Genomic DNA, 24,435 nt, shown 5'->3' with positions numbered 1-24,435 from the left:
CCTCCCACCCCCCAAGCAAGGTAGTGCCAGGAAAAGACAAAAAGACTACACTTGTTCATACTCAGTCTCTAGTTGTCATGTGTAATGCACTGAAACCACAGCTCCCTTTCCACAGCCAGGCTCTACAGACCTTTCCAAGGTTTACCCCAGATGCTTCACATGCCTGATTCAGTCCATTGACAGCACATCAACCCCAGTAGACCACATCATTCTAATTCACTCTAATTCTTTCACGGCTCTCACCCTCCTGTATGTTTAGGCCCTGATCACTCAAGATCTTTTTCATTCCATCCTTCCACCTCCAATTTGGTCTCCCACTTCTTGTTCCCTCCACCCCTGACACATATATCCTCTTTGTCAGTCTCTCCTCACTCATTCTATATGTCCAAACCATTTCAACACACCCTCTCCTGCTCTCTCAACCACATTCTTTTTATTTCCACACATCTCCCTTACCCTTTCATTACTTCCCCAATCAAACCAGTTCACACCACATATTGTCCTCAAACACTTCATTTCCAATACAACCACCCTCCTCTACACAACCCTATCTATAGACTATGCCTTGCAACCGTATAACATTGCTGTTACTACTAATCCTTCTAATATATCCATTTTCATTCTCCAAGTTAATGTACACTCCTTCAACACATTCATCACTGCCAGAACCTTTGCCCCCTCCCCATCCTGTGACTCACTTCCGCTTCCATGGTTCCATTCACTGCTTAGTCCTCTCCCAGATATCTGAAACATTTCACTTCCTCCAATTTTTCTCCATTCAAACTTACATCCCCATCAACTTGTCTCTCAACCCTACTGAATCTAATAACCTTGCTCTGTTCACATTTACTCTCAACTCCTTTCAAATATTTCTATGAAACTCAGTCACCAACTTCTGCTGTTTAAAACTCAAGTCAGCTACCAGAGCTGTATCATCAGTGAACAACAACTGACTCACTTCCCAGGGCCCCTCTCATCCCCAACGGAGTGCATAATCACCCCTCTCCAAAACTCTTACATTTACCTCCCTAACCACCCCATTCATAAACGAATTAAACAACCATGGGGACATCATGCACCCCTGCGGTAGAACAACATTCACTGGGAACCAATCACTCTCCTTTCTTCCTACTCTTACAATGCCTTACATCCTTATATGATGGCCTTGATTAGGGAGTCAAATGCCCATGCCACCTCAGCTGGGCTTCAAATGCCCATACCATCTCAGCTAACATAAAAAATCACATGCGTACCGTACTCATATCCCCATACAATGAAAATATAAACAACAATTAGAAATCAATGATTTATTATTAACAGAGATTGTCAACAGGAAATTCTTAAATCCATGTTCACAACTGTAATACACACTAGTGTTCATATATACAACTTAAAACTAAATGGAAACCTATCTTCAATAACATGAGAATATGAAACAAAATTGCATTCTGCACTCTTTACAGAAGAAACTACTTATTGGCCTCTTGCCACTCCCAGTTTTCTAGGTGTCTGAACTAAGCCTAGAAGTGCTGCATCTGCCTCTAACAATGTCATATCTGTTGATGATCCCAGGAATCGAGTAGACAGCTCCAGCTCCTGTAAACGAAGGCGAACTCTGGCTCCTCTTATGTAACTTCTGCAAATATACAGGAAAGTTATTACTGAGCCATAATCTGGAAACAAACAGCTGAAACTCTCTAAATCCAGCAATACTTACTGTGCTTTTCAAAATCAATATCAACCGATTTGTCTATCATTACATTCATATAATGTCCAATAAAACAAAATTAGACAAAAAGAAAGATAAACTACATCTCTTGAAGAGGGTTGGGATTTATCATATCATACGTAATCTTACATTACATATTCCTAGAGTGTGAGATCTCAGAATAGCTATAAGTATAAAGTTTTCAAAAACATATAGTATACCGATAAAATAACAAAATCCATCATTGAAAAACTTTTTATAAAAGTACATTTATATATTTATTTATCTATTTTGCTTTGTCATTGTCTCCCGCGTTTGCAAGGTAGTGCAAGGAAACAGACGAAAGAAATGGCCCAACCCACCCACATACACATGTATATACATACACGTCCACACACGCAAATATACATACCTATACATCTCAATGTACACATATATATATACACACACAGACATATACATATATACACATGTACATAATTCATACTGTCTGCCTTTATCTATTCCCATCGCCACCTCGCCACACATGGAATAACATCACCCTCCCCCCTCATGTGTGCAAGGTAGCGCTAGGAAAAGACAACAGAGGCCCCATTTGTTCACACTCAGTCTCTAGCTGTCATGTAATAATGCCTGAAACCACAGCTCCCTTTCCACATCCAGGCCCCACACAACTTTCCATGGTTTACCCCAGACGCTTCACATGCCCTGATTCAATCCATTGACAGCACTTCAACCCCGGTATACCACATCGATCCAATTCACTCTATTCCTTGCCCGCCTTTCACCCTCCTGCATGTTCAGGCCCCGATCACACAAAATCTTTTTCACTCCATCTTTCCACCTCCAATTTGGTCTCCCACTTCTCCTTGTTCCCTCCACCTCCGACACATATATCCTCTTGGTCAATCTTTCCTCACTCATTCTCTCCATGTGCCCAAACCATTTCAAAGCACCCTCTTCTGCTCTCTCAACCACGCTCTTTTTATTTCCACACATCTCTCTTACGCTTACATTACTTACTCAATCAAACCACCTCACACCACACATTGTCCTCAAACATCTAATTTCCAGCACATCCACCCTCCTGCGCATAACTCTATCCATAGCCCACACCTCGCAACCATACAACATTGTTGGAACCACTATTCCTTCAAACATACCCTATTTTTGCTTTCCGAGATAATGTTCTCGACTTCCACACATTCTTCAAGGCTCCCAGGATTTTCGCCCCCTCCCCCACCCTATGATTCACTTCCGTTTCCATGGATCCATCCACTGCCAGATCCACTCCCAGATATCTAAAAACACTTCACTTCCTCCAGTTTTTCTCCATTCAAACTTACCTCCCAATTGACTTGACCCTCAAACCCTACTGTACCTAATAACCTTGCTCTTATTCACATTTACTCTTAACTTTCTTCTTTCACACACTTTACCAAACTCAGTCACCAGCTTCTGCAGTTTCTCACATGAATCAGCCACCAGCGCTGTATCATCAGCGAACAACAACTGACTCACTTTCCAAGCTCTCTCATCCCTAACAGACTGCATACTTGCCCCTCTTTCCAAAACTCTTGCATTCACCTACGTAACAACCCTATCCATAAACAAATTAAACAACCATGGAGACATCATGCACCCCTGCCGCAAACTGAGAACCAATCACTTTCCTCCCTTCCTACACGTACACATGCCTTACATCCTCGACAAAAACTTTTCACTGCTTCTAACAACTTGCCTCCCACACCATATATTCTTAATACCTTCCACAGAGCATCTCTATCAACTCTATCATATGCCTTCTCCAGATCCATAAATGCTACATACAAATCCATTTGCTTTTCTAAGTATTTCTCACATACATTCTTCAAAGCAAACACCTGATCCACACATCCTCTACCACTTCTGAAACCACACTGCTCTTCCCCAATCTGATGCTCTGTACATGCCTTCACCCTCTCAATCAATACCCTCCCATATAATTTACCAGGAATACTCAACAAACTTACACCTCTGTAATTTGAGCACTCACTCTTATCCCCTTTGCCTTTTTACAACGGCACTATGCAAGCATTCCGCCAATCCTCAGGCACCTCACCATGAATCATACATACATTAAATAACCTTACCAACCAGTCAACAATACAGTCACCCCCTTTTTTAATAAATTCCACTGCAATACCATCCAAACCTACTGCCTTGCCGGCTTTCATCTTCCGCAAAGTAGTGTAGCAGTATTTTCCAGTGTCTCTCACAAAACCCTATCTTTAGCTGTGACCTGACATTCTAAAAGTCTGGGCAACATCATCTCATTTTACAATCATCAAGGGACCTCGTGTGACCTGATGTGACTGTTGGTCAGAGGCAAGGAATCTGACCTAGTAGAAGAAGTGACCTTCACAATGGACATTCTACCTACATTTAGATTCCGATAAAACAATGTCCTTCCTTAATTACCTTGGGAACCCACCACCATTTAACTGGCAGGCCATGCCCCTGCAATTACCACTATCAGCAAGGTTGGCCTGTTGACCCTACTGGCTCATAAATACCCTTTCAGCTGCCACCATAGTTAAGCAATCCACTGGTTGTCAAAAACTGTATTGAATGCCTGGCAGAGTCTTCAGGGATCTTCTACAACCATAGCCCAGGCTCTGAGTAGGGTCATTGGTCAAACAAGCTGATGGCAGACAGCCCACATAGCCCCTACTACCTAGCTGGTCCAAGGTAATCTAAACTTCCCACTCTGCATACCATGGTATTTCAGATGATTGCAGGCAAGGAGTTCAAGGGTCTTGGGCCCCAGATGTTTAAGATGTCCTCTCTCTTATGTATACTGCATCTTTGGATTTCTGAGGTAGTATTTTGTGGTACTCCATGTTTGTTGTGCTAGTAGGATGTCATCGTTTTGTGGAAGTTGGGGACCATGCCTTTCAGGATTTTGCAGGTATAGGCAATAATACACCTGAATGGTCCTGGCGGGACTTGAATGGTTCTGGTGGGACTTGAACGGTCCTGGTGGGACTTAACCTTTCAGTCTTGTAATGAATTTCCAATTGCATTCCCAAAGTCCATTTTCCAACTTAATATGGAAATTATTATACTTAGTCACTGTCTCCCGTGTTAGCGAGATAGCGCAAGGAAACAGATGGAAGAATGGCCCAACCCACCCTCATACACATGTATATACATAAACGCCCACACATGCACATATACATACCTGTACATTTCAACGTATACATACATATGGATGCTGCCTTCATCCATTCCCATCGCCACCCCTCCACACGTGAAAAACACACACATCCACGCACACCCCGCATGCATGCACACGAGGTGGCAAGAGGAAAAGACAACAAAGGCCACATTCGTTCAAACTCAGTCTCTAGCTGTCATGTAATAATGCCTGAAACCACAGCTCCCTTTCCACATCCAGGCCCCACACAACTTTCCATGGTTTACCCCAGACGCTTCACATGCCCTGATTCAATCCATTGACAGCACTTCAACCCCGGTATACCACATCGATCCAATTCACTCTATTCCTTGCCCGCCTTTCACCCTCCTGCATGTTCAGGCCCCGATCACACAAAATCTTTTTCACTCCATCTTTCCACCTCCAATTTGGTCTCCCACTTCTCCTTGTTCCCTCCACCTCCGACACATATATCCTCTTGGTCAATCTTTCCTCACTCATTCTCTCCATGTGCCCAAACCATTTCAAAGCACCCTCTTCTGCTCTCTCAACCACGCTCTTTTTATTTCCACACATCTCTCTTACGCTTACATTACTTACTCAATCAAACCACCTCACACCACACATTGTCCTCAAACATCTAATTTCCAGCACATCCACCCTCCTGCGCATAACTCTATCCATAGCCCACACCTCGCAACCATACAACATTGTTGGAACCACTATTCCTTCAAACATACCTATTTTTGCTTTCCGAGATAATGTTCTCGACTTCCACACATTCTTCAAGGCTCCCAGGATTTTCGCCCCCTCCCCCACCCTATGATTCACTTCCGTTTCCATGGATCCATCCACTGCCAGATCCACTCCCAGATATCTAAAACACTTCACTTCCTCCAGTTTTTCTCCATTCAAACTTACCTCCCAATTGACTTGACCCTCAAACCCTACTGTACCTAATAACCTTGCTCTTATTCACATTTACTCTTAACTTTCTTCTTTCACACACTTTACCAAACTCAGTCACCAGCTTCTGCAGTTTCTCACATGAATCAGCCACCAGCGCTGTATCATCAGCGAACAACAACTGACTCACTTTCCAAGCTCTCTCATCCCTAACAGACTGCATACTTGCCCCTCTTTCCAAAACTCTTGCATTCACCTACGTAACAACCCTATCCATAAACAAATTAAACAACCATGGAGACATCATGCACCCCTGCCGCAAACTGAGAACCAATCACTTTCCTCCCTTCCTACACGTACACATGCCTTACATCCTCGACAAAAACTTTTCACTGCTTCTAACAACTTGCCTCCCACACCATATATTCTTAGTACCTTCCACAGAGCATCTCTATCAACTCTATCATATGCCTTCTCCAGATCCATAAATGCTACATACAAATCCATTTGCTTTTCTAAGTATTTCTCACATACATTCTTCAAAGCAAACACCTGATCCACACATCCTCTACCACTTCTGAAACCACACTGCTCTTCCCCAATCTGATGCTCTGTACATGCCTTCACCCTCTCAATCAATACCCTCCCATATAATTTACCAGGAATACTCAACAAACTTACACCTCTGTAATTTGAGCACTCACTCTTATCCCCTTTGCCTTTTTACAATGGCACTATGCAAGCATTCCGCCAATCCTCAGGCACCTCACCATGAATCATACATACATTAAATAACCTTACCAACCAGTCAACAATACAGTCACCCCCTTTTTTAATAAATTCCACTGCAATACCATCCAAACCTACTGCCTTGCCGGCTTTCATCTTCCGCAAAGTAGTGTAGCAGTATTTTCCAGTGTCTCTCACAAAACCCTATCTTTAGCTGTGACCTGACATTCTAAAAGTCTGGGCAACATCATCTCATTTTACAATCATCAAGGGACCTCGTGTGACCTGATGTGACTGTTGGTCAGAGGCAAGGAATCTGACCTAGTAGAAGAAGTGACCTTCACAATGGACATTCTACCTACATTTAGATTCCGATAAAACAATGTCCTTCCTTAATTACCTTGGGAACCCACCACCATTTAACTGGCAGGCCATGCCCCTGCAATTACCACTATCAGCAAGGTTGGCCTGTTGACCCTACTGGCTCATAAATACCCTTTCAGCTGCCACCATAGTTAAGCAATCCACTGGTTGTCAAAAACTGTATTGAATGCCTGGCAGAGTCTTCAGGGATCTTCTACAACCATAGCCCAGGCTCTGAGTAGGGTCATTGGTCAAACAAGCTGATGGCAGACAGCCCACATAGCCCCTACTACCTAGCTGGTCCAAGGTAATCTAAACTTCCCCACTCTGCATACCATGGTATTTCAGATGATTGCAGGCAAGGAGTTCAAGGGTCTTGGGCCCCAGATGTTTAAGATGTCCTCTCTCTTTATGTATACTGCATCTTTGGATTTCTGAGGTAGTATTTTGTGGTACTCCATGTTTGTTGTGCTAGTAGGATGTCATCGTTTTGTGGAAGTTGGGGACCATGCCTTTCAGGATTTTGCAGGTATAGGCAATAATACACCTGAATGGTCCTGGCGGGACTTGAATGGTTCTGGTGGGACTTGAACGGTCCTGGTGGGACTTAACCTTTCAGTCTTGTAATGAATTTCCAATTGCATTCCCAAAGTCCATTTTCCAACTTAATATGGAAATTATTATACTTAGTCACTGTCTCCCGTGTTAGCGAGATAGCGCAAGGAAACAGATGGAAGAATGGCCCAACCCACCCTCATACACATGTATATACATAAACGCCCACACATGCACATATACATACCTGTACATTTCAACGTATACATACATATGGATGCTGCCTTCATCCATTCCCATCGCCACCCCTCCACACGTGAAAAACACACACATCCACGCACACCCCGCATGCATGCACACGAGGTGGCAAGAGGAAAAGACAACAAAGGCCACATTCGTTCAAACTCAGTCTCCAGCTGTCATGTGTAATGCACCAAAACCACAGCTCCCTTTCCACATCCAGGCCCCAAAAAAATTTCAATGGTTTACCCCACACGCTTCACATGCCCTGGCTCAATCCATTGACAGCACGTCCACCCCGGTATACCACATCATTCCAATTCACTCTATTCCTTGCACGCCTTTCACCCTCTTCTATGTTCAGGCACCGATCGCTCAAAATCTTTTTCTCTCCATCCTTCCATCTCCAATTTGGTCTCCCACTTCTCCTTGTTCCCTCCACCTCTGACACATGTATCCTCTTTGTCAATCTTTCCTCACTCATTCTCTCCATGTGACCAAACCATTTCAAAACACCCTCTTCTGCTCTCTCAAACAATCTCTTTTTGTTATCACACATCTCTCTTACCCTTTCACTACTCACTCAATCAAACCACTTCACGCCACATTTTGTCCTCAAACACCTCATTTCCAACACATCCACCCTCCTCCACACAACCCTATCTATAGCCCATGCCTCGCAATCATATGACATTGTTGGAACCACTATTCCTTCAAACAAACCCATTTTTGCTCTCCGAGATAATGTTCTCAACTTCCACACATATTTCAATGCTCCCAGAACCTTCGCTCTCTCCCCAACCCTGTGATTCACTTCTGCTTCAATGGTTCCATCAGCTACTAGATCCACTCCAAGGTATCTAAAACACTTCACTTCCTTCAGTTTTTCTCCATTTAAACTTACCTCCCAATTAACTTGTCCCTCAACTCTACTGAACCTAATTACCTTGCTCTTATTCACATTTACTCTCAGCTTACTTCTTTCACACACTTTACCAAACTCAGTCACCAGCTTCTGCAGTTTCTCACAAGAATCAGCCACCAGTGCTGTATCATCAGAAAACAACAACTGACTCACTTCCTAAGCCATCTCATCCACAACAGACTGCATACTTGCCCCTTCTCCAAAACTCTTGCATTCACCTCCCTAACAACCCCATCCATAAACAAGTTAAACAACCATGGAGACATCACGCAACCCTGCCGCAAACCAACATTCACTGCTTCTAGCAACTTACCTCCCACACCATATATTCTTAATACTTTTCACAAAGCATCTCTATCAACCCTATCATATGCATTCTCCAGATCCATAAATGCTACATACAAATCCATCTGTTTTTCTAAGTATTTTTCAAATACATTCTTTAAAGCAAACACCTGATCCACACATCTGCTACCATTTCTGAAACCACACTGCTCTTCCCCAATCTGAAGCTCTATACATGCCTTTACCCTCTCAATCAATACCCTCCCATATAATTTCCCGGGAATACTCAACAAACTTATACCTCTGTAAATTGAACACTCACCTTAATCCCCTTTGCCTTTGTACAATGGCACTATGCATGCATTCCGCCAATCCTCAGGCACTTCACCACGAACCATACATACACAGAATATCCTTACCAACCAGTCAACAATACAGTTACTCCCTTTTTTAATAAATTCCACTGTAATACCATCCAAACCCGCCACCTTGCCGGCTTTCATCTTCCGCAAAGCTTTCACTACCTCTTCTCTGTTTACCAAACCATTTTCCCTGACCCTCTCACTTCGCACACCACCTCGACCAAAACACCCTATATCTGCCACTCTATCATCAAACACATTCAACAAACCTTCAAAATACTCACTCCATCTCCTTCTCACTTCACCACTACCTGTTATCACCTCCCCATTTGCCCCCTTCCCCGATGTTCCCATTTGTTCTCTTGTCTTACGAACTTTATTTAACTCCTTCCAAAATATATTTTTATTCTCCTTAAAATTTAATGATACTCTCTCACCCCAACTCTCACTTGCCCTCTTTTTCACCTCTTGCACCTTTCTCTTGACCAGTCACTCGCTCTCCTTCCCTGGAAAAATCGTCCAAACGCCTCACTCTTCTCTTTCATTAACAATCTTACTTCTTCATCCCACCACTCACTCCCTTTCTAATCTGCCCACCTCCTACCTTTCTCATGCCACAAGCATCTTTTGCTCAAGCCATCACTGCTTCCTTAAATACATTCCATTCCTCCCCCACTCCCCTTACGTAATTTGCTCTCACCTTCTGCCATTCTGCACTCAATCTCTCCTGGTACTTCCTCACACAAGTCTCCTTTCCAAGCTCACTTACTCTCATCACTTTCTTCACCTCAGCATTCTCTCTTATGAAAACCTCTACAAATCTTCACTTTTGCCTCCACAATATAATGATCAGACATCCCTCCAGTTGCCCCTCTCAGCACATTAACATCCAAAAGTCTTTCTTGGAAATATGGAAGTTATCTTTTTTTTCTATCAAGGCGAAACCATAAAGATAATATATCTGGGATCAGTGGAGACTGAGTACAGAATGGAAAAAGGTGAGAACAAAGGAGGTAAGGGGAGTGGGGGAGGAATGGGATGTATTTAGGGAAGCAATGATGGCTTGCACAAAAGATGCTTGTGGCATGAGAAGTGTGGGAGGTGGGCAGATTAGAAAGGGTAGTGAGTGGTGGGATGAAGAAGTAAGATCATTAGTGAAAGAGAAGAGAGAGGCATTTGGACAATTTTTGCAGGGAAGTAATGCAAATGAGTGAGAGATGTATAAAAGAAAGAGGCAGGAGGTCAAGAGAAAGGTGCAAGAGGTGAAAAAGAGGGCAAATGAGAGTTGGGGTGAGAGTGTATCATTAAATTTTAGGGAGAATAAAAAGATGTTTTGGAAGGAGGTAAATAAAGTGTGTAAGACAAGGGAACAAATGGGAACTTCAGTGAAGGGGGCTAATGGGGAGGTGATAACAAGTAGTGGTGATGTGAGAAGGAGGTGGAGTGAGTATTTTGAAGGTTTGTTGAATGTGTTTGATGATAGAGTGACAGATATAAGGTGTTTTGGTAGAGGTGGTGTGCAATGTGAGAAGGTTAGGGAAAATGATTTGGTAAACAGAGAAGAGGTAGTAAAAGCCTTGCGGAAGATGAAAGCCGGCAAGGCAGTGGGTTTGGATGGCATTGCAGTGGAATTTATTAAAAAAGGGGGTGATTGTATTGTTGACTGGTTGGTAAGGTTATTCAATGTACGTATGATTCATGGTGAGGTGCCTGAGGATTGGTGGAATGCTTGCATAGTGCCATTGTACAAAGGCAAAGGGGACAAAGGTGAGTGCTCAAATTACAGAGGTATAAGTTTGTTGAGTATTCCTGGTAAATTATATGGGAGGGTATTGATTGAGAGGGTGAAGGCATGTACAGAGCATCACATTGGAGAAGAGCAGTGAGGTTTCAGAAGTGGTAGAGGATGTGTGGTTCAGGTGTTAGCTTTGAGGAATGTATGTGAGAAATACTTAGAAAAGCAAATGGATTTGTATGTAGCATTTATGGATCTGGAGAAGGCATATGATAGAGTTGATAGAGATGCTCTCTGGAAGGTATTAAGAATATATGGTGTGGGAAGCAAGTTGTTAGAAGCAGTGAAAAGTTTTTATCGAGGATGTAAGGCATGTGTACATGTAGGAAGAGAGGAAAGTGATTGGTTCTCAGTGAATGTAGGTCTGCAGCAGGGGTGTGTGATGTCTCCATGGTTGTTTAATTTGTTTATGGATGGGGTTGTTAGGGAGGTGAATGCAAGAGTTTTGGAAAGAGGGGCAAGTACACGGTCTCTTGTGGATAAGAGAGCTTGGGAAGTGAGTCATTGTTGGTCGCTGATGATACAGCGCTGGTGGCTGATTCTTGTGAGAAACTGCAGAAACTGGTGACTGAGTTTGGTAAAGTGTGTGAAAGAAGAAAGTTAAGAGTAAATGTGAATAAGAGTAAGGTTATCAGTTACAGTAGAGTTGAAGGTCAAGACAATTGGGAGGTAAGTTTGAATGGAGAAAAACTAGAGGAAGTTAAGTGTTTTAGATATCTGGGAGTGAATCTGGCAGCGGATAGAACCATGGAAGCGGAAGTGAATCATAGGGTGGGGGAGGGGGCGAAAATCCTGGGAGCCTTGAAGAATGTGTGGAAGTCGAGAACATTATCTCGGAAAGCAAAAATGGGTATGTTTGAAGGAATAGTGGTTCCAACAATGTTGTATGGTTGCGAGGCGTGGGCTATGGATAGAGTTGTGCGCAGGAGGGTGGATGTGCTGGAAATGAGATGTTTGAGGACAATATGTGGTGTGAGGTGGTTTGATCGAGTAAGTAATAATAGGGTAAGAGAGATGTGTGGTAATAAAAAGAGTGTGGTTGAGAGACCAGAAGAGGGTGTTTTGAAATGGTTTGGTCACATGGAGAGAATGAGTGAGGAAAGATTGACAAAGAGGATATATGTGTCAGAGGTGGAGGGAACAAGGAGAAGTGGGAGACCAAATTGGAGGTGGAAAGATGGAGCGAAAAAGCTTTAGAGTGATTGGGGCCTGAACATGCAGGAGGGTGAAAGGCGTGCAAGGAATAGAGTGAATTGGAATGATGTGGTATACTGGGGTGGACGTGCTGTCAATGGATTGAACCAGGGCATGTGAAGCATCTGGGGTAAACCATGGAAAGTTCTGTGGGGCCTGGATGTGGAAAGGGAGCTGTGGTTTCGGTGCATTATTACATGACAGCTAGAGACTGAGTGTGAACGAATGGGGCCTTTTTGTCCTTTCCTAGCGCTACCTCGCACACATAAGGGGGGAGGGGTTTGTTATTTCTTGTGTGGCGAGGTGGCGATGGGAATGAATAAAGGCAGACAGTATGAATTATGTACCAGTGTATATATGTATATGTCTGTGTGTGTATATATATGTATACGTTGAGATGTATAGGTATGTATATTTGCGTGTGTGGACGTGTATGTACATATGTGTGTATGTGGTTGGGTTGAGCCATTCTTTCGTCTGTTTCCCTGCGCTAACTTGCTAATGCGGGAGGCAGCGACACAGCAAAATAAAATGAATAAAAAATATCTGGGATCAATATTTCTTACAAAGAACATCTGAGGTTGGGGAAGGGGGAAAGCAGAAAATCAAAGTATTCATTTGTCATGCCTGTAGGATGGCATGAACTTCCTGAAGTGTAGCAAATTTCTTGCTTCTTACATTCTTAATGATGATTTAATGGAATAGGGCATGAAAAAATTAAATAGTCAGATACATGGGACCGTAAACAGCATAGCACTGCCACTTCAGGATCAAAGTTATGACGTGTGAGAAGTGTAGCATGTGGGAGGTGGTCAGATGAGGAAGAGTAATGAATGGTGGGATGATGAGGTAAAGTTACATGCAGAAGACAAGTTTATAGTTGGTATTTACGAGGACGGCATGCAAAGGATTGGGAGATGTACAAGAGAAAGGTGCTGAGAATGAAAATGAGGGCACATGAAACTTGGGATAAATGAGCATCAGTAAACTTCAGGAAGAATATGATGTTTTGGAAGGACGTTCACAGTGCGAGAAAAACAAAAGGACATGGGAACACCAGCGAAAGGAGCAAGTGGGGAAGTGAGATAGAGTGAGTATCTTGAAAAACTCAAATGTGTTTCACAACAGGGTGGCAGATGTAGGGTGTTTGGGTTAGAAAGGTATGTGCAGTGAAAGTCATGGTAAGTGATTTGGTAGAAAAAAAGGAAGTGGTGAAAGCTTGTGTAACATGGGTAAAAAAGAAGTGGTGAAAGCTTGTGTAAGATGAAGAGTGGCAAGGCAGTGGGAGTGAATGGTACCACAGTTGATTTTCTCCACAAAAAGGGAAGACTGTGCTGTTATTAGCAAGAATTTTCAATGTACATATGGATCAAGTACATGAAGAATGGCAGCATGCATGTCATGTTATTGCCACTGTATAAAGGCAAGGGGAAGAAAGATAAGTGTTCAAGGGGTATAAGTTTGTTAAGTGTGCTTGGTAAGTTGTATGGGTGAGTGATGATTGAGATGTACAAAGCATTAGTCTGGGGAGGAACAATGTGGTTTCAGGAGTGGTAGTGGATGTGTGAATGAGGTGTTTGCTTTGGGGAATGTGTGTGAGAAATACTTAGAGAAAAAGCAGGATCTCTATATGCCATTTCTGGATCTGGAGGAAGCATATGATAGGGTTGACAAAGGTGACTTGTGGAAAGTCTTAACAAATATACAGTGTGGAAGCAAAGCTACCAAAAACAGATAGTAGTTTCTACCAAGTGTGCAAGGCATGCATGTAAGAAGGTAAAAAATCTGAGAAGTTATATTTCTCAAGTTACATTCCAAAATAACATCCTACTGGCACGACAGGTAAGGTAGACTTTGTAGAATGTAACCTCCAAAATCCAAAGGTGTGATATGCATAAAAAGAGAAAACACCTAAAATATCCAAGGCTCAAGAGACTTCAATACCTTGCCAACAATAGAGAGGTTTAAGAGTGCACAGAACAAATACCTACAAAGTATATCAGATCAGCCAGGCTGTTTGCAATATGTGAGCCTGCAAGCTGCAGCTTCCAACAACTCGGTCAACCAACGACCCAATCCAATAGCCTATGCCCAGCCCAGGTTGTGGGGGTAAAGACTCCCAGAGCCTTCGCCATATATTCACTTCTATCAAAACCAAACTGTGTTGGTGTGAAGTTGACAACATCTGTCCATGCCTATGAGGTAAATGGCCAACATGACAAAGCAACTCCATCCCTCATACTAGGACTGGGATCATCCCTACCCCAGCTGCTGACAATATCATGTTCTTTTCCTCCTGCCTTCATTCTTCTACTTCTTTGTGAAAACTACATTCTAATTCACCATCACCCTCTAAAACATCTGAGTCAAGCATACTCATTAAGCCTTAAACTTGGGCAAATTAATGTTTACTTTCCACTCAAACAGCTGAAAATATGGATCAATCCTTTTAAATACCCTCTACAATGCCAGTACGGGAATTCTGAACCAATAAACCCCCTACAGCCACATGCTGACTTTATGAAAATGGGGTACTACTTATGGGATACTTGCAGTCATCTCCTGGAGGTGGAACATCCCATATGTGGGATGTCAGCATTTGGAAGGACAGATTAATGTTTATGAAGGCAAAGATGGTTATGTATGAAAGGTAGTCCAAACGATGTTGTAAATATTGGGTCTTAACCCTTTCATTTCTCTGAGCCACAATTGTGATGCTACATTGTAGGGTGCTCTAAGCCATGATCGCGGCTTTGGTATTTTTCACCTCATATCTAATTCCTAGCTGATGTATAATTCCAAATCTTAATCATAAATATCAAAAGCAACCAAATAAAACAGCTGGAAAATACACCATGCTTCACAGTTATCACAGAATGCATAATAAATCAATGCAGAAAGACAGATCTACAGTAAGAGAAACAATTTCTCTTGTATCACTGTTTGCAACTTTTATAAATACAGGAACACCATCAAATTTCTGGCAACTGATGGTTAGGTACCTCCTTTAGTCCGGACAAAATTACCACAGCCACCAGAGTAGTTTGCTAGGCAGCCACAGATGGCATTGTGTGTAGGATGCGCTTAATTAATTTTATTTTATTTACATCCTTTACACTTCACTTGTTGGAGGTGGTACCGCAATTCTGAGAGATTCTTAGCTTATTTTGCTTAAATTTAACCCTAGCTATGGCTTCTAAGACAAATGAGAGTGTCAGTCATGGTGTCAAATGTAAACACCAGTCCATATCGATCCAAGCAGAACTGTTGAAAAAATGGACTGTGGTGTTTTGGGGCGTAAGCTGAGTGATATCTACAAATATTGGTTTATCAACTGTTTATGATATAAAGAAGCAAGGGGAGAAAACAATGAAATTCTATGCAGACAGTGATTCCAAGAAGCAAATGACGATAAGAAAAACTATGAAAGATGGTAAGAGTACTGAGCACGATTGAGTGATGATGGAATGATTTCAAAAGTGTCGGAGTGATGGAATGGACTTGTCAGGTAGCATGATAATGGACCAAGCTAAGTTGTTCCATGAAGAGCTTAAATTACAATACGAGCATGACTATAGTGAAGGGTGGCTTCAAAGATTCAAGAAGCGTCATGGAATTTCCATGGATAAAGTGTGTGGAGAAAAGTGGTCTGCAAACCACGAAGGAGCTGCCGAGTATATGAACAAATTCGTAAAACTCGTAGCTGATGAGCATCTCAGTCCTGAGCAGGAGTATAATGCAGATGAAACTGCATTATTCTGGCGATGTACATCTTGGAAAACACTATTAACAGAAGATGAAGAAGACCCCACAGGATTCAAACAATCAAAGGACAGACTTAACATCTTGGGGTGCTCAAACATCTTACATTTGTTTGAAATTTCTAGTAGTCCATGGTATACTTTAGACACATGGGAGATGTATAAATAGTGGTTTAGAGATGTGCTGATGATTCATAAAAAAAAGAAATTATGTGACCATGGTTGGTCCGGCAAAATGGTTAATCCGGCAAGGCTTTGGAACCAAGAGTGCCGGAAAATTGGTGGTGTACTTGTATAAGGTTTTTTCATCTTAACATGTATGTGATATTCAGTGTAAATTGGTAAAAAAAAAAATCAAAAAATAAGAACAGGTAAAATACATGAAAAAACTCAAATGATAAGCATGAGTGAAATAGTGCATGATAAAAAAGAAAAACCACAGTGTAAAGTGTTTAGGTGTATGTAAAACAAAATCACACAGAGAAAATACTAGTCATCAAATGCTTAACTAAAATGGAATAATCTGTTCTGCCACCCATGGGCCACACATCCCAACTCACTACCTTCCCACATTCATATAGAGGAAAGCGTTCAATTCTTCTTTTTTTATCAATACATGAAACCTTTTCTAAAAAGGAAAAACTATAGTTTTTATATGCATGGGATAAATAATTAGGTAGATGAAATATGCAACAAGAGGATGAAAAGCACAGGAAAGAATGAAGGTAAATGTGCCAGAAATGATAAATCTGAATATCAAGTAAGGCAGGTTGATCAGGTACAGAAAAAGATGGAAGGATAGAACTAAGGGAGTGGTGAGGCCTGAACATCCAGGAAAGTGAAAGGCATGCAGTGAACAGAGAGAACCGGAGTGATATGGTATGTAGGGGGGAGGGGGTGATACGCTATTAATGGGATGAAAGGAGAAATATGAAAAGGTCATAATAATCACACACCACTCTTGGAAGCTTTGAAGCAGAATATTCCTATTTGAAAAAATTGACAATGGACATTCCTAGTTGATTTACACAAAATTATATTTAGATTAGCCAACCAATCTAAAAGGAGGCAATTTGCTACCTATTCAGCACTTACTCTGAGTTCCTTTGAGGACGAAGACAAACACAATAAAACTTGCTACCAAAGTCAATATATAGGTCATCTGCAACGGTATGGAAGATGATACCTTCTACCACTTTGCCTTGTGGATCACCAAGCTGTAAATGACACAATCTGATTTAGGAGAATACTCATCAAAAAATGGTAGACTGTCATCCTGGAAAGGATAGTATAAAACTTCACACTACATCATCAAGCTCAATGCTATTTCATAAATTCATTTGTAAATACAATGAAATATAAGTTATTGAGGGAAAAATTGCAAAACTGTATTTTAGGGGTATGATATCTCCATTTACAAATACACATAAAAATCATATCAAATTATCGTTTCATTCAGAAGAATTAATTCTGTCAGGTGTGTTTATGAAGGGGCTCTCAATTTCTAATCATGTTAGGCTATGTTTGGTCAGACTTGGATATTTCAAATAACACAGTTTTTAGGTTAGATTATGTATGATTAGGTTTTTTGTGTTTTTAGACTTTCTTCAATCACATATAACCTAACTAAAACAATAAATAATAGGGGTCCTCATATAAGGACGGGATTACATTCCCAGTGATCTGTTATCAAAGCAGTATGTTGTATGAATAACTGAAACCCATCTTATTAGGAAGGTTCCACTCCAGACCAAAAATTTCCCCAATCTTATTCTCATGTATGAACTATACCCAAAACAGTTCACCACTGATATACCACACTTTATCATGATGTGAATTAGACTCTGATTCAGCATCTGATGCTAGTTTCACAAATAAATCAGACAATATATACAAAATATACTCAATTAACCAGTGTCATCTCAAACAAATGTTGACCTAAGATTTTTGGGATAGATATTCTTCATCTATCATATATATCATATAACAGTCAACCTCAGTTTTTCTGAGGCCCAAGAATGTTGAAGTGATTCAGAATGTTGCTTACTAACCTAACATTAAAACTCAGACAAAAAAAGGATAAACTATTCACAATTGTAAGCAAATCATATGCTGAAATGCTTATATACAGTATAAGCCCATACTCAGAATTCAGCAATGTCCATATCTTAGTTGTATTTTGGTGAAAATGGAACAGTATCCTCACCCGCATAGGCAAGCGTCATTTTCAAACAAAATGTTACATCGTGTGCTGGTGGTCCCACTAGTGGCAAATCATCAAACAACATCTTAAAAATTTTGGGATGCCAATCTCATCACATTAAGACTTATGCAAGAACAAAAGAATGATACAAGTATTATACAAAAGCATAAATACATATGTGGCTTGCCAGAAATTACTGTCTGTGGAACAGTGCATGCCACCTACGCTTGCCACCAAAGGACACTGCTCCCTCCCTGAATATGAGCCTGTTGTTTTCCTACAGTACAGCTCTCTGTTAATAAGTCAAAAAAGCAATATCTCAATAACTATGGTAAAACCATTGATTAGTTTTTGAAGATAAATGTAGGCTGAGTTCTGTTAACATTACCAAAACCACTTCACTTACTAAATTACTCACTCGTTACAATATGTCTCCAAAACTCACCATAACCCAGATGAATTCACTTGAGACCAGGTGAGTTTGGTGCAACTTCGTTCCCCAGGTAGCAGTGGGTCAGGCTAAAAGCCCAGTTTCTCATTAGATTTGTTCATATGCCTTCATGAAATATTCTTTTTGTTATTTCCCCTGAGGAGGTCTTGAAAAATAGATGAGAATATGGAAATATGTTCTTTGATTTTTTTAGTAAGTTATGAATATTTTACCTTCCACACAGTACTACAGTGGATCAACACTCTTACAGTTCAAGTCAACTCATCCGTCAGTCAACTGACATACTCATAAGCAGTGCATGCCACTGTAACTTCTTGCTATGGAACACTGCTTACCCAAAAGGAACACTGCTTCCTACCCAGCTAAGGGCCTGTTTTTTTCATTAATTCAATTAAGTAATGATTCTTAATGAAAACGCTGGTGATAAGGGATTATGTGGTGCTGTTTAAGTGGAGACTTTTGCCATGGCCACCCCTTGATGGGAGTTCCCAGAGGAAACGGGCATCAGAGATACAGATGAATAGATAGAGTGTGCTGGAGTGGGATGGGGATGGTGTGAAACAGTTTGTCAAGCCTTCCACAATAAGTTTATCAAATTTTAGTATGTGATATTCATGTTTGTCAGTTTCTGGCCATTACATTACTTATTTTAGAATTTTGAAGTGAGACAGATCTTCCTTTCATGGAACATCATGAATATCGAAACTTGATGCTCGTTTTTAGTGGCTAAAATAGGATAAGAATATTTTTATATTATCAATTATACTTTGTCACTGTCTCCCGCTTCTGTGAGGCAGCGCAAGGAAACAGACGAAAGAAAGGCCCAACCCACCCACATACACATGTATATACATACATGTCCACACACGCACATATACATACCTATACATTTCAACGAATACATATATATATGCATACACAGACATATACATACATACACATGTATATAATTCATAGTCTGCCCTTATGCATTCCCGTCACCACCCTGCCAAACATGAAATGACAACCACCTCCCCCTGCATGCGTGCGAGGTAGTGCTAGGAAAAGACAACAAAGGCCACAGTCGTTCACATTCAGTCTCTAGCTGTCATGTATAATGCACCGAAGCCACAGCTCCCTTTCCACATCCAGGCTCCACAAAACTTTCCATGGTTTACTCCAGACGCTTCATATGCAATGGTACAATCCATTGACAGCACGTCAGCTACGGTATACCACATCGTTCCAATTCACTCTATTCCTTGCTAGCCTTTCACCCTCCTGGATGTTCAGGCCCAGATTGCTCAAAATCTTTTTCACTCCATCCTTCCACCTCCAATTTGGTCTCCCACTTCTCCTAGTTGCCTCCATCTCTGACACATATATCCTCTTTGTCAATCTTTCCTCATTCATTCTCTCCATGTGACCAAACCATTTCAAAACACCCTCTTCTGGTCTCTTAACCACACTCTTTTTATTACCACACATCTCTCTTACCCTATTATTACTTACTCGATCAAACCACCTCACACCACATATTGTCCTCAAACATCTCATTTCCAGCACATCCACCCTCCTGTGCACAACTCTATCCATAGCCCATGCCTCGCAACCATACAACATTGTTGGAACCACTTTTCCTTCAAACGTACCCATTTTTGCTTTCCGAGATAATGTTCTCGACTTCCACACATTCTTCAAGGCTCCCAGAATTTTCAACCCCTCCCCCACCCAATGATTCACTTCCGCTTCCAAGGTTCCATCTGCTGCCAAATCCACTCCCAGATATCTAAAACACTTCACTTCCTCCAGTTTTTCTCCATTCAAACTTACCTCCCAATTGACTTGACCCTCAACCCTACTGTACCTAATAACCTTGCTCTTATTCACGTTTACTCTCAACTTTCTTCTTTCACACACTTTACCAAACTCAGTCACCAGCTTCTGCAGTTTCTCACATGAATCAGCCACCAGCGCTGTATCATCAGCAAAAAACAACTGACTCACTTCCCAAGCTCTCTCATCCACAACAGACTGCATACTTGCCCCTTTCCAAAACTCTTGCATTCACCTCCCTAACAACCCCATCCATAAACAAATAAAACAACCATGGAGACATCACACACCCCTGCCGCAAACCTACATTCCTCTCTTCCTACGTGTACACATGCCTTACATCCTCGATAAAAACTTTTCACTACTTCTAACAACTTATCTCCCACAGAGAATCTCTATCAACTCTAACATATGCCTTCTCCAGATCCATAAATGCTACATACAAATCCATTTGCTTTTCTAAGTATTTCTCACATACATTCTTCAAAGCAAACACCTTATCCACACATCCTCTACCACTTCTGAAACCACACTGCTCTTTCCCAATCTGATGCTCTGTACATGCCTTCACCCTCTAAATCAATACCCTCCCATATAATTTCCCAGGAATACTCAACAAACTTATGCCTCTGTAATTTGAGCGGTCACTTTTATCCCCTTTACCTTTGTACAATGGCACTATGCAAGCATTCCGCCAATCCTCAGGCACCTCCCCATGAGTTATACATACATCAAATAACCTTACCAACCGGTGAACAATACAATCACCCCCTTTTTTAAAAAATTCCACTGCAATACCATCCAAACCTGCTGACTCTGTTTACCAAATCATTTTCAGTAACCATGGAAGCGGAAGGGAATCATAGGGTGGGGGAGGGGGCGAAAGTTCTGGGAGCGTTGAAAAATGTGTGGAAGTCGAGAACATTATCTCGGAAAGCAAAACTGGCTATGTTTGAACGAATAGCGGTTCCAACAATGTTATATGGTTGTGAGGCGTGGGCTATAGATAGAGTTGTGCAGAGGAGGACGGATGTGCTGGAAATGAGATGTTTGAGGACAATATGTGGTGTGAGGTAGTTTGATCGAGTAAGTGATGAAAGGGTAAGACAGATGTGTGGTAATAAAAAGACTGTGGTTGACAGACCAGAAGAGGGTGTTTTGAAATGGTTTGGTCACATAGAGAGAGTGAGTGAGGAAAGATTGACAAAGAGGATATATGTGTCAGAGGTTGAGGGAACAAGAAGTGGGAGACCAAATTGGAGGTGGAAGGATGGAGTGAAAAAGATTTCGAGTGAATGGGGCCTGAACATGCAGGAGGGTGAAAGGTGTGCGAGGAATAGAGTGAATTGGAACTATGTGGTATACCAGGGTCGATGTGCGGTCAATGGATTGAACCAGGGAATGTGAAGAGTCTGGGGTAAACCATGGAAAGTTCTGTGCGGTCAATGGATTGAACCAGGGAATGTGAAGAGTCTGGGGTAAACCATGGAAAGTTCTGTGTGGCCTGGATGTGGAAAGGGAGCTGTGGTTTCGCAGCATTATACATGACAGCTAGAGACTGAGTGTGAACGAATGTGGCCTTTGTTGTCTTTTCCTAGCGCTACCTCACACACATGCGGGGGGAGGGGGTTTTCATTTCACGTGTGGCGGGGTGGCGACAGGAATGAATAAGGGCAGACAGTATGAATTATGCACATGTGTATATATCTATGTGTCTGTGTGTGTATATATATGTATGTGGGTGGGTTGGGCCATTCTTTCGTCTGTCTCCTTTCGCTACCTCGCTAACGCGGGAGACAGTGACAAATTATAATAAATAAAATAAAATAATATATATATCCCCAGGGTTAGGGGAGAAAGAATACTTCCACGCATTCCTCACGTGTCGCAGAAGGCAACTAAAGGGGACGGGACTGGGGGCTAAAAACCCTCCCCTCCTTGTATTTTATCTTTCTAAAAGGGGAAACAGAAGAAGGAGTCACGCGGGGAGTGCTCATTCTCCTCGACGGCTCAGGCAGGTAGTATGTTTGAGGAAAGGAACCTGGATGTTTTGGCTCTGAGTGAAACGAAGATCACAGGTAAAGTGAAGAGTGGTTTGGAAATGTTTTGGGAGTAAAGTTAGGGTTGGTGAGAGGACAAGAGCAAGGGAAGGAGTAGCACTACTCCTGAAAACAGGAGTTGCAGGAGCATGTGATAGAGTGTAATAAAGTAAACTCTAGATTGATATGGGTAAAACTGTAAGTGGATGGACAGAGAGATGGGTGATTATTGGTGCACATGCACCTAGGCATGAGAAGAAAGATCATGAGAGGCAAGTGTTTTGGGAGCAGCTTAGTGAGTGTGTTAGTAGTTATCTAAATGCAAAGGTGAGTAATGTGGCAGTTGAGGGAATGATTGGTGTACATGGGGTGTTCAGTGTTGTAAATGGAAATGGTGAAGAGCTTGTAGATTTGTGCACTGAAAAAGGACTGGTGATTAGGAATACTGGGTTTCAAAAGAGAGATATACATAAGTATTTATTTATTTATTTTGCTTTGTTGCTGTCTCCCGCGTTAGCGAGGTAGCGCAAGGAAACAGATGAAAGAATGGCCCAACCCGCCCACATACACATGCATATACATACATGTCCACACACGCAAATATACATACCAATACATCTCAATGTACACATATATATATGCATACACAGACATATACATACATACACATGTATATAATTCATAGTCTGCCCTTATGCATTCCCGTCACCACCCTGCCAAACATGAAATGACAACCACCTCCCCCTGCATGCGTGCGAGGTAGTGCTAGGAAAAGACAACAAAGGCCACAGTCGTTCACATTCAGTCTCTAGCTGTCATGTATAATGCACCGAAGCCACAGCTCCCTTTCCACATCCAGGCTCCACAAAACTTTCCATGGTTTACTCCAGACGCTTCATATGCAATGGTACAATCCATTGACAGCACGTCAGCTACGGTATACCACATCGTTCCAATTCACTCTATTCCTTGCTAGCCTTTCACCCTCCTGGATGTTCAGGCCCAGATTGCTCAAAATCTTTTTCACTCCATCCTTCCACCTCCAATTTGGTCTCCCACTTCTCCTAGTTGCCTCCATCTCTGACACATATATCCTCTTTGTCAATCTTTCCTCATTCATTCTCTCCATGTGACCAAACCATTTCAAAACACCCTCTTCTGGTCTCTTAACCACACTCTTTTTATTACCACACATCTCTCTTACCCTATTATTACTTACTCGATCAAACCACCTCACACCACATATTGTCCTCAAACATCTCATTTCCAGCACATCCACCCTCCTGTGCACAACTCTATCCATAGCCCATGCCTCGCAACCATACAACATTGTTGGAACCACTTTTCCTTCAAACGTACCCATTTTTGCTTTCCGAGATAATGTTCTCGACTTCCACACATTCTTCAAGGCTCCCAGAATTTTCAACCCCTCCCCCACCCAATGATTCACTTCCGCTTCCAAGGTTCCATCTGCTGCCAAATCCACTCCCAGATATCTAAAACACTTCACTTCCTCCAGTTTTTCTCCATTCAAACTTACCTCCCAATTGACTTGACCCTCAACCCTACTGTACCTAATAACCTTGCTCTTATTCACGTTTACTCTCAACTTTCTTCTTTCACACACTTTACCAAACTCAGTCACCAGCTTCTGCAGTTTCTCACATGAATCAGCCACCAGCGCTGTATCATCAGCAAAAAACAACTGACTCACTTCCCAAGCTCTCTCATCCACAACAGACTGCATACTTGCCCCTTTCCAAAACTCTTGCATTCACCTCCCTAACAACCCCATCCATAAACAAATAAAACAACCATGGAGACATCACACACCCCTGCCGCAAACCTACATTCCTCTCTTCCTACGTGTACACATGCCTTACATCCTCGATAAAAACTTTTCAC

At 41.9% G+C, this 24,435-nt stretch overlaps 1 protein-coding gene across 1 annotated transcript in view; it reads right to left on the bottom strand.

Annotated features, from left to right (window-relative positions):
- Positions 1-1,292: 1,292 nt before the first annotated feature.
- mRpS28 (mitochondrial ribosomal protein S28) overlaps positions 1,293-24,435 on the bottom strand; it is a 38,057-nt gene continuing 14,914 nt past the window's right edge. The window contains exons 2-3 of the mRNA XM_071683126.1: positions 17,118-17,239; positions 1,293-1,636 (exon numbers count right to left, since the gene is read on the bottom strand). Of these exons, the coding sequence (XP_071539227.1) occupies positions 1,474-1,636; positions 17,118-17,239 (285 nt within the window). The 3' untranslated portion in view covers positions 1,293-1,473. The remainder of the gene's footprint in view (positions 1,637-17,117; positions 17,240-24,435) is intronic.

This window comes from Panulirus ornatus, chromosome 35, assembly GCF_036320965.1.
Source record: "Panulirus ornatus isolate Po-2019 chromosome 35, ASM3632096v1, whole genome shotgun sequence".
Taxonomy (NCBI): domain Eukaryota; kingdom Metazoa; phylum Arthropoda; class Malacostraca; order Decapoda; family Palinuridae; genus Panulirus; species Panulirus ornatus.
This window is presented reverse-complemented; position numbering and strand designations above follow the sequence as displayed.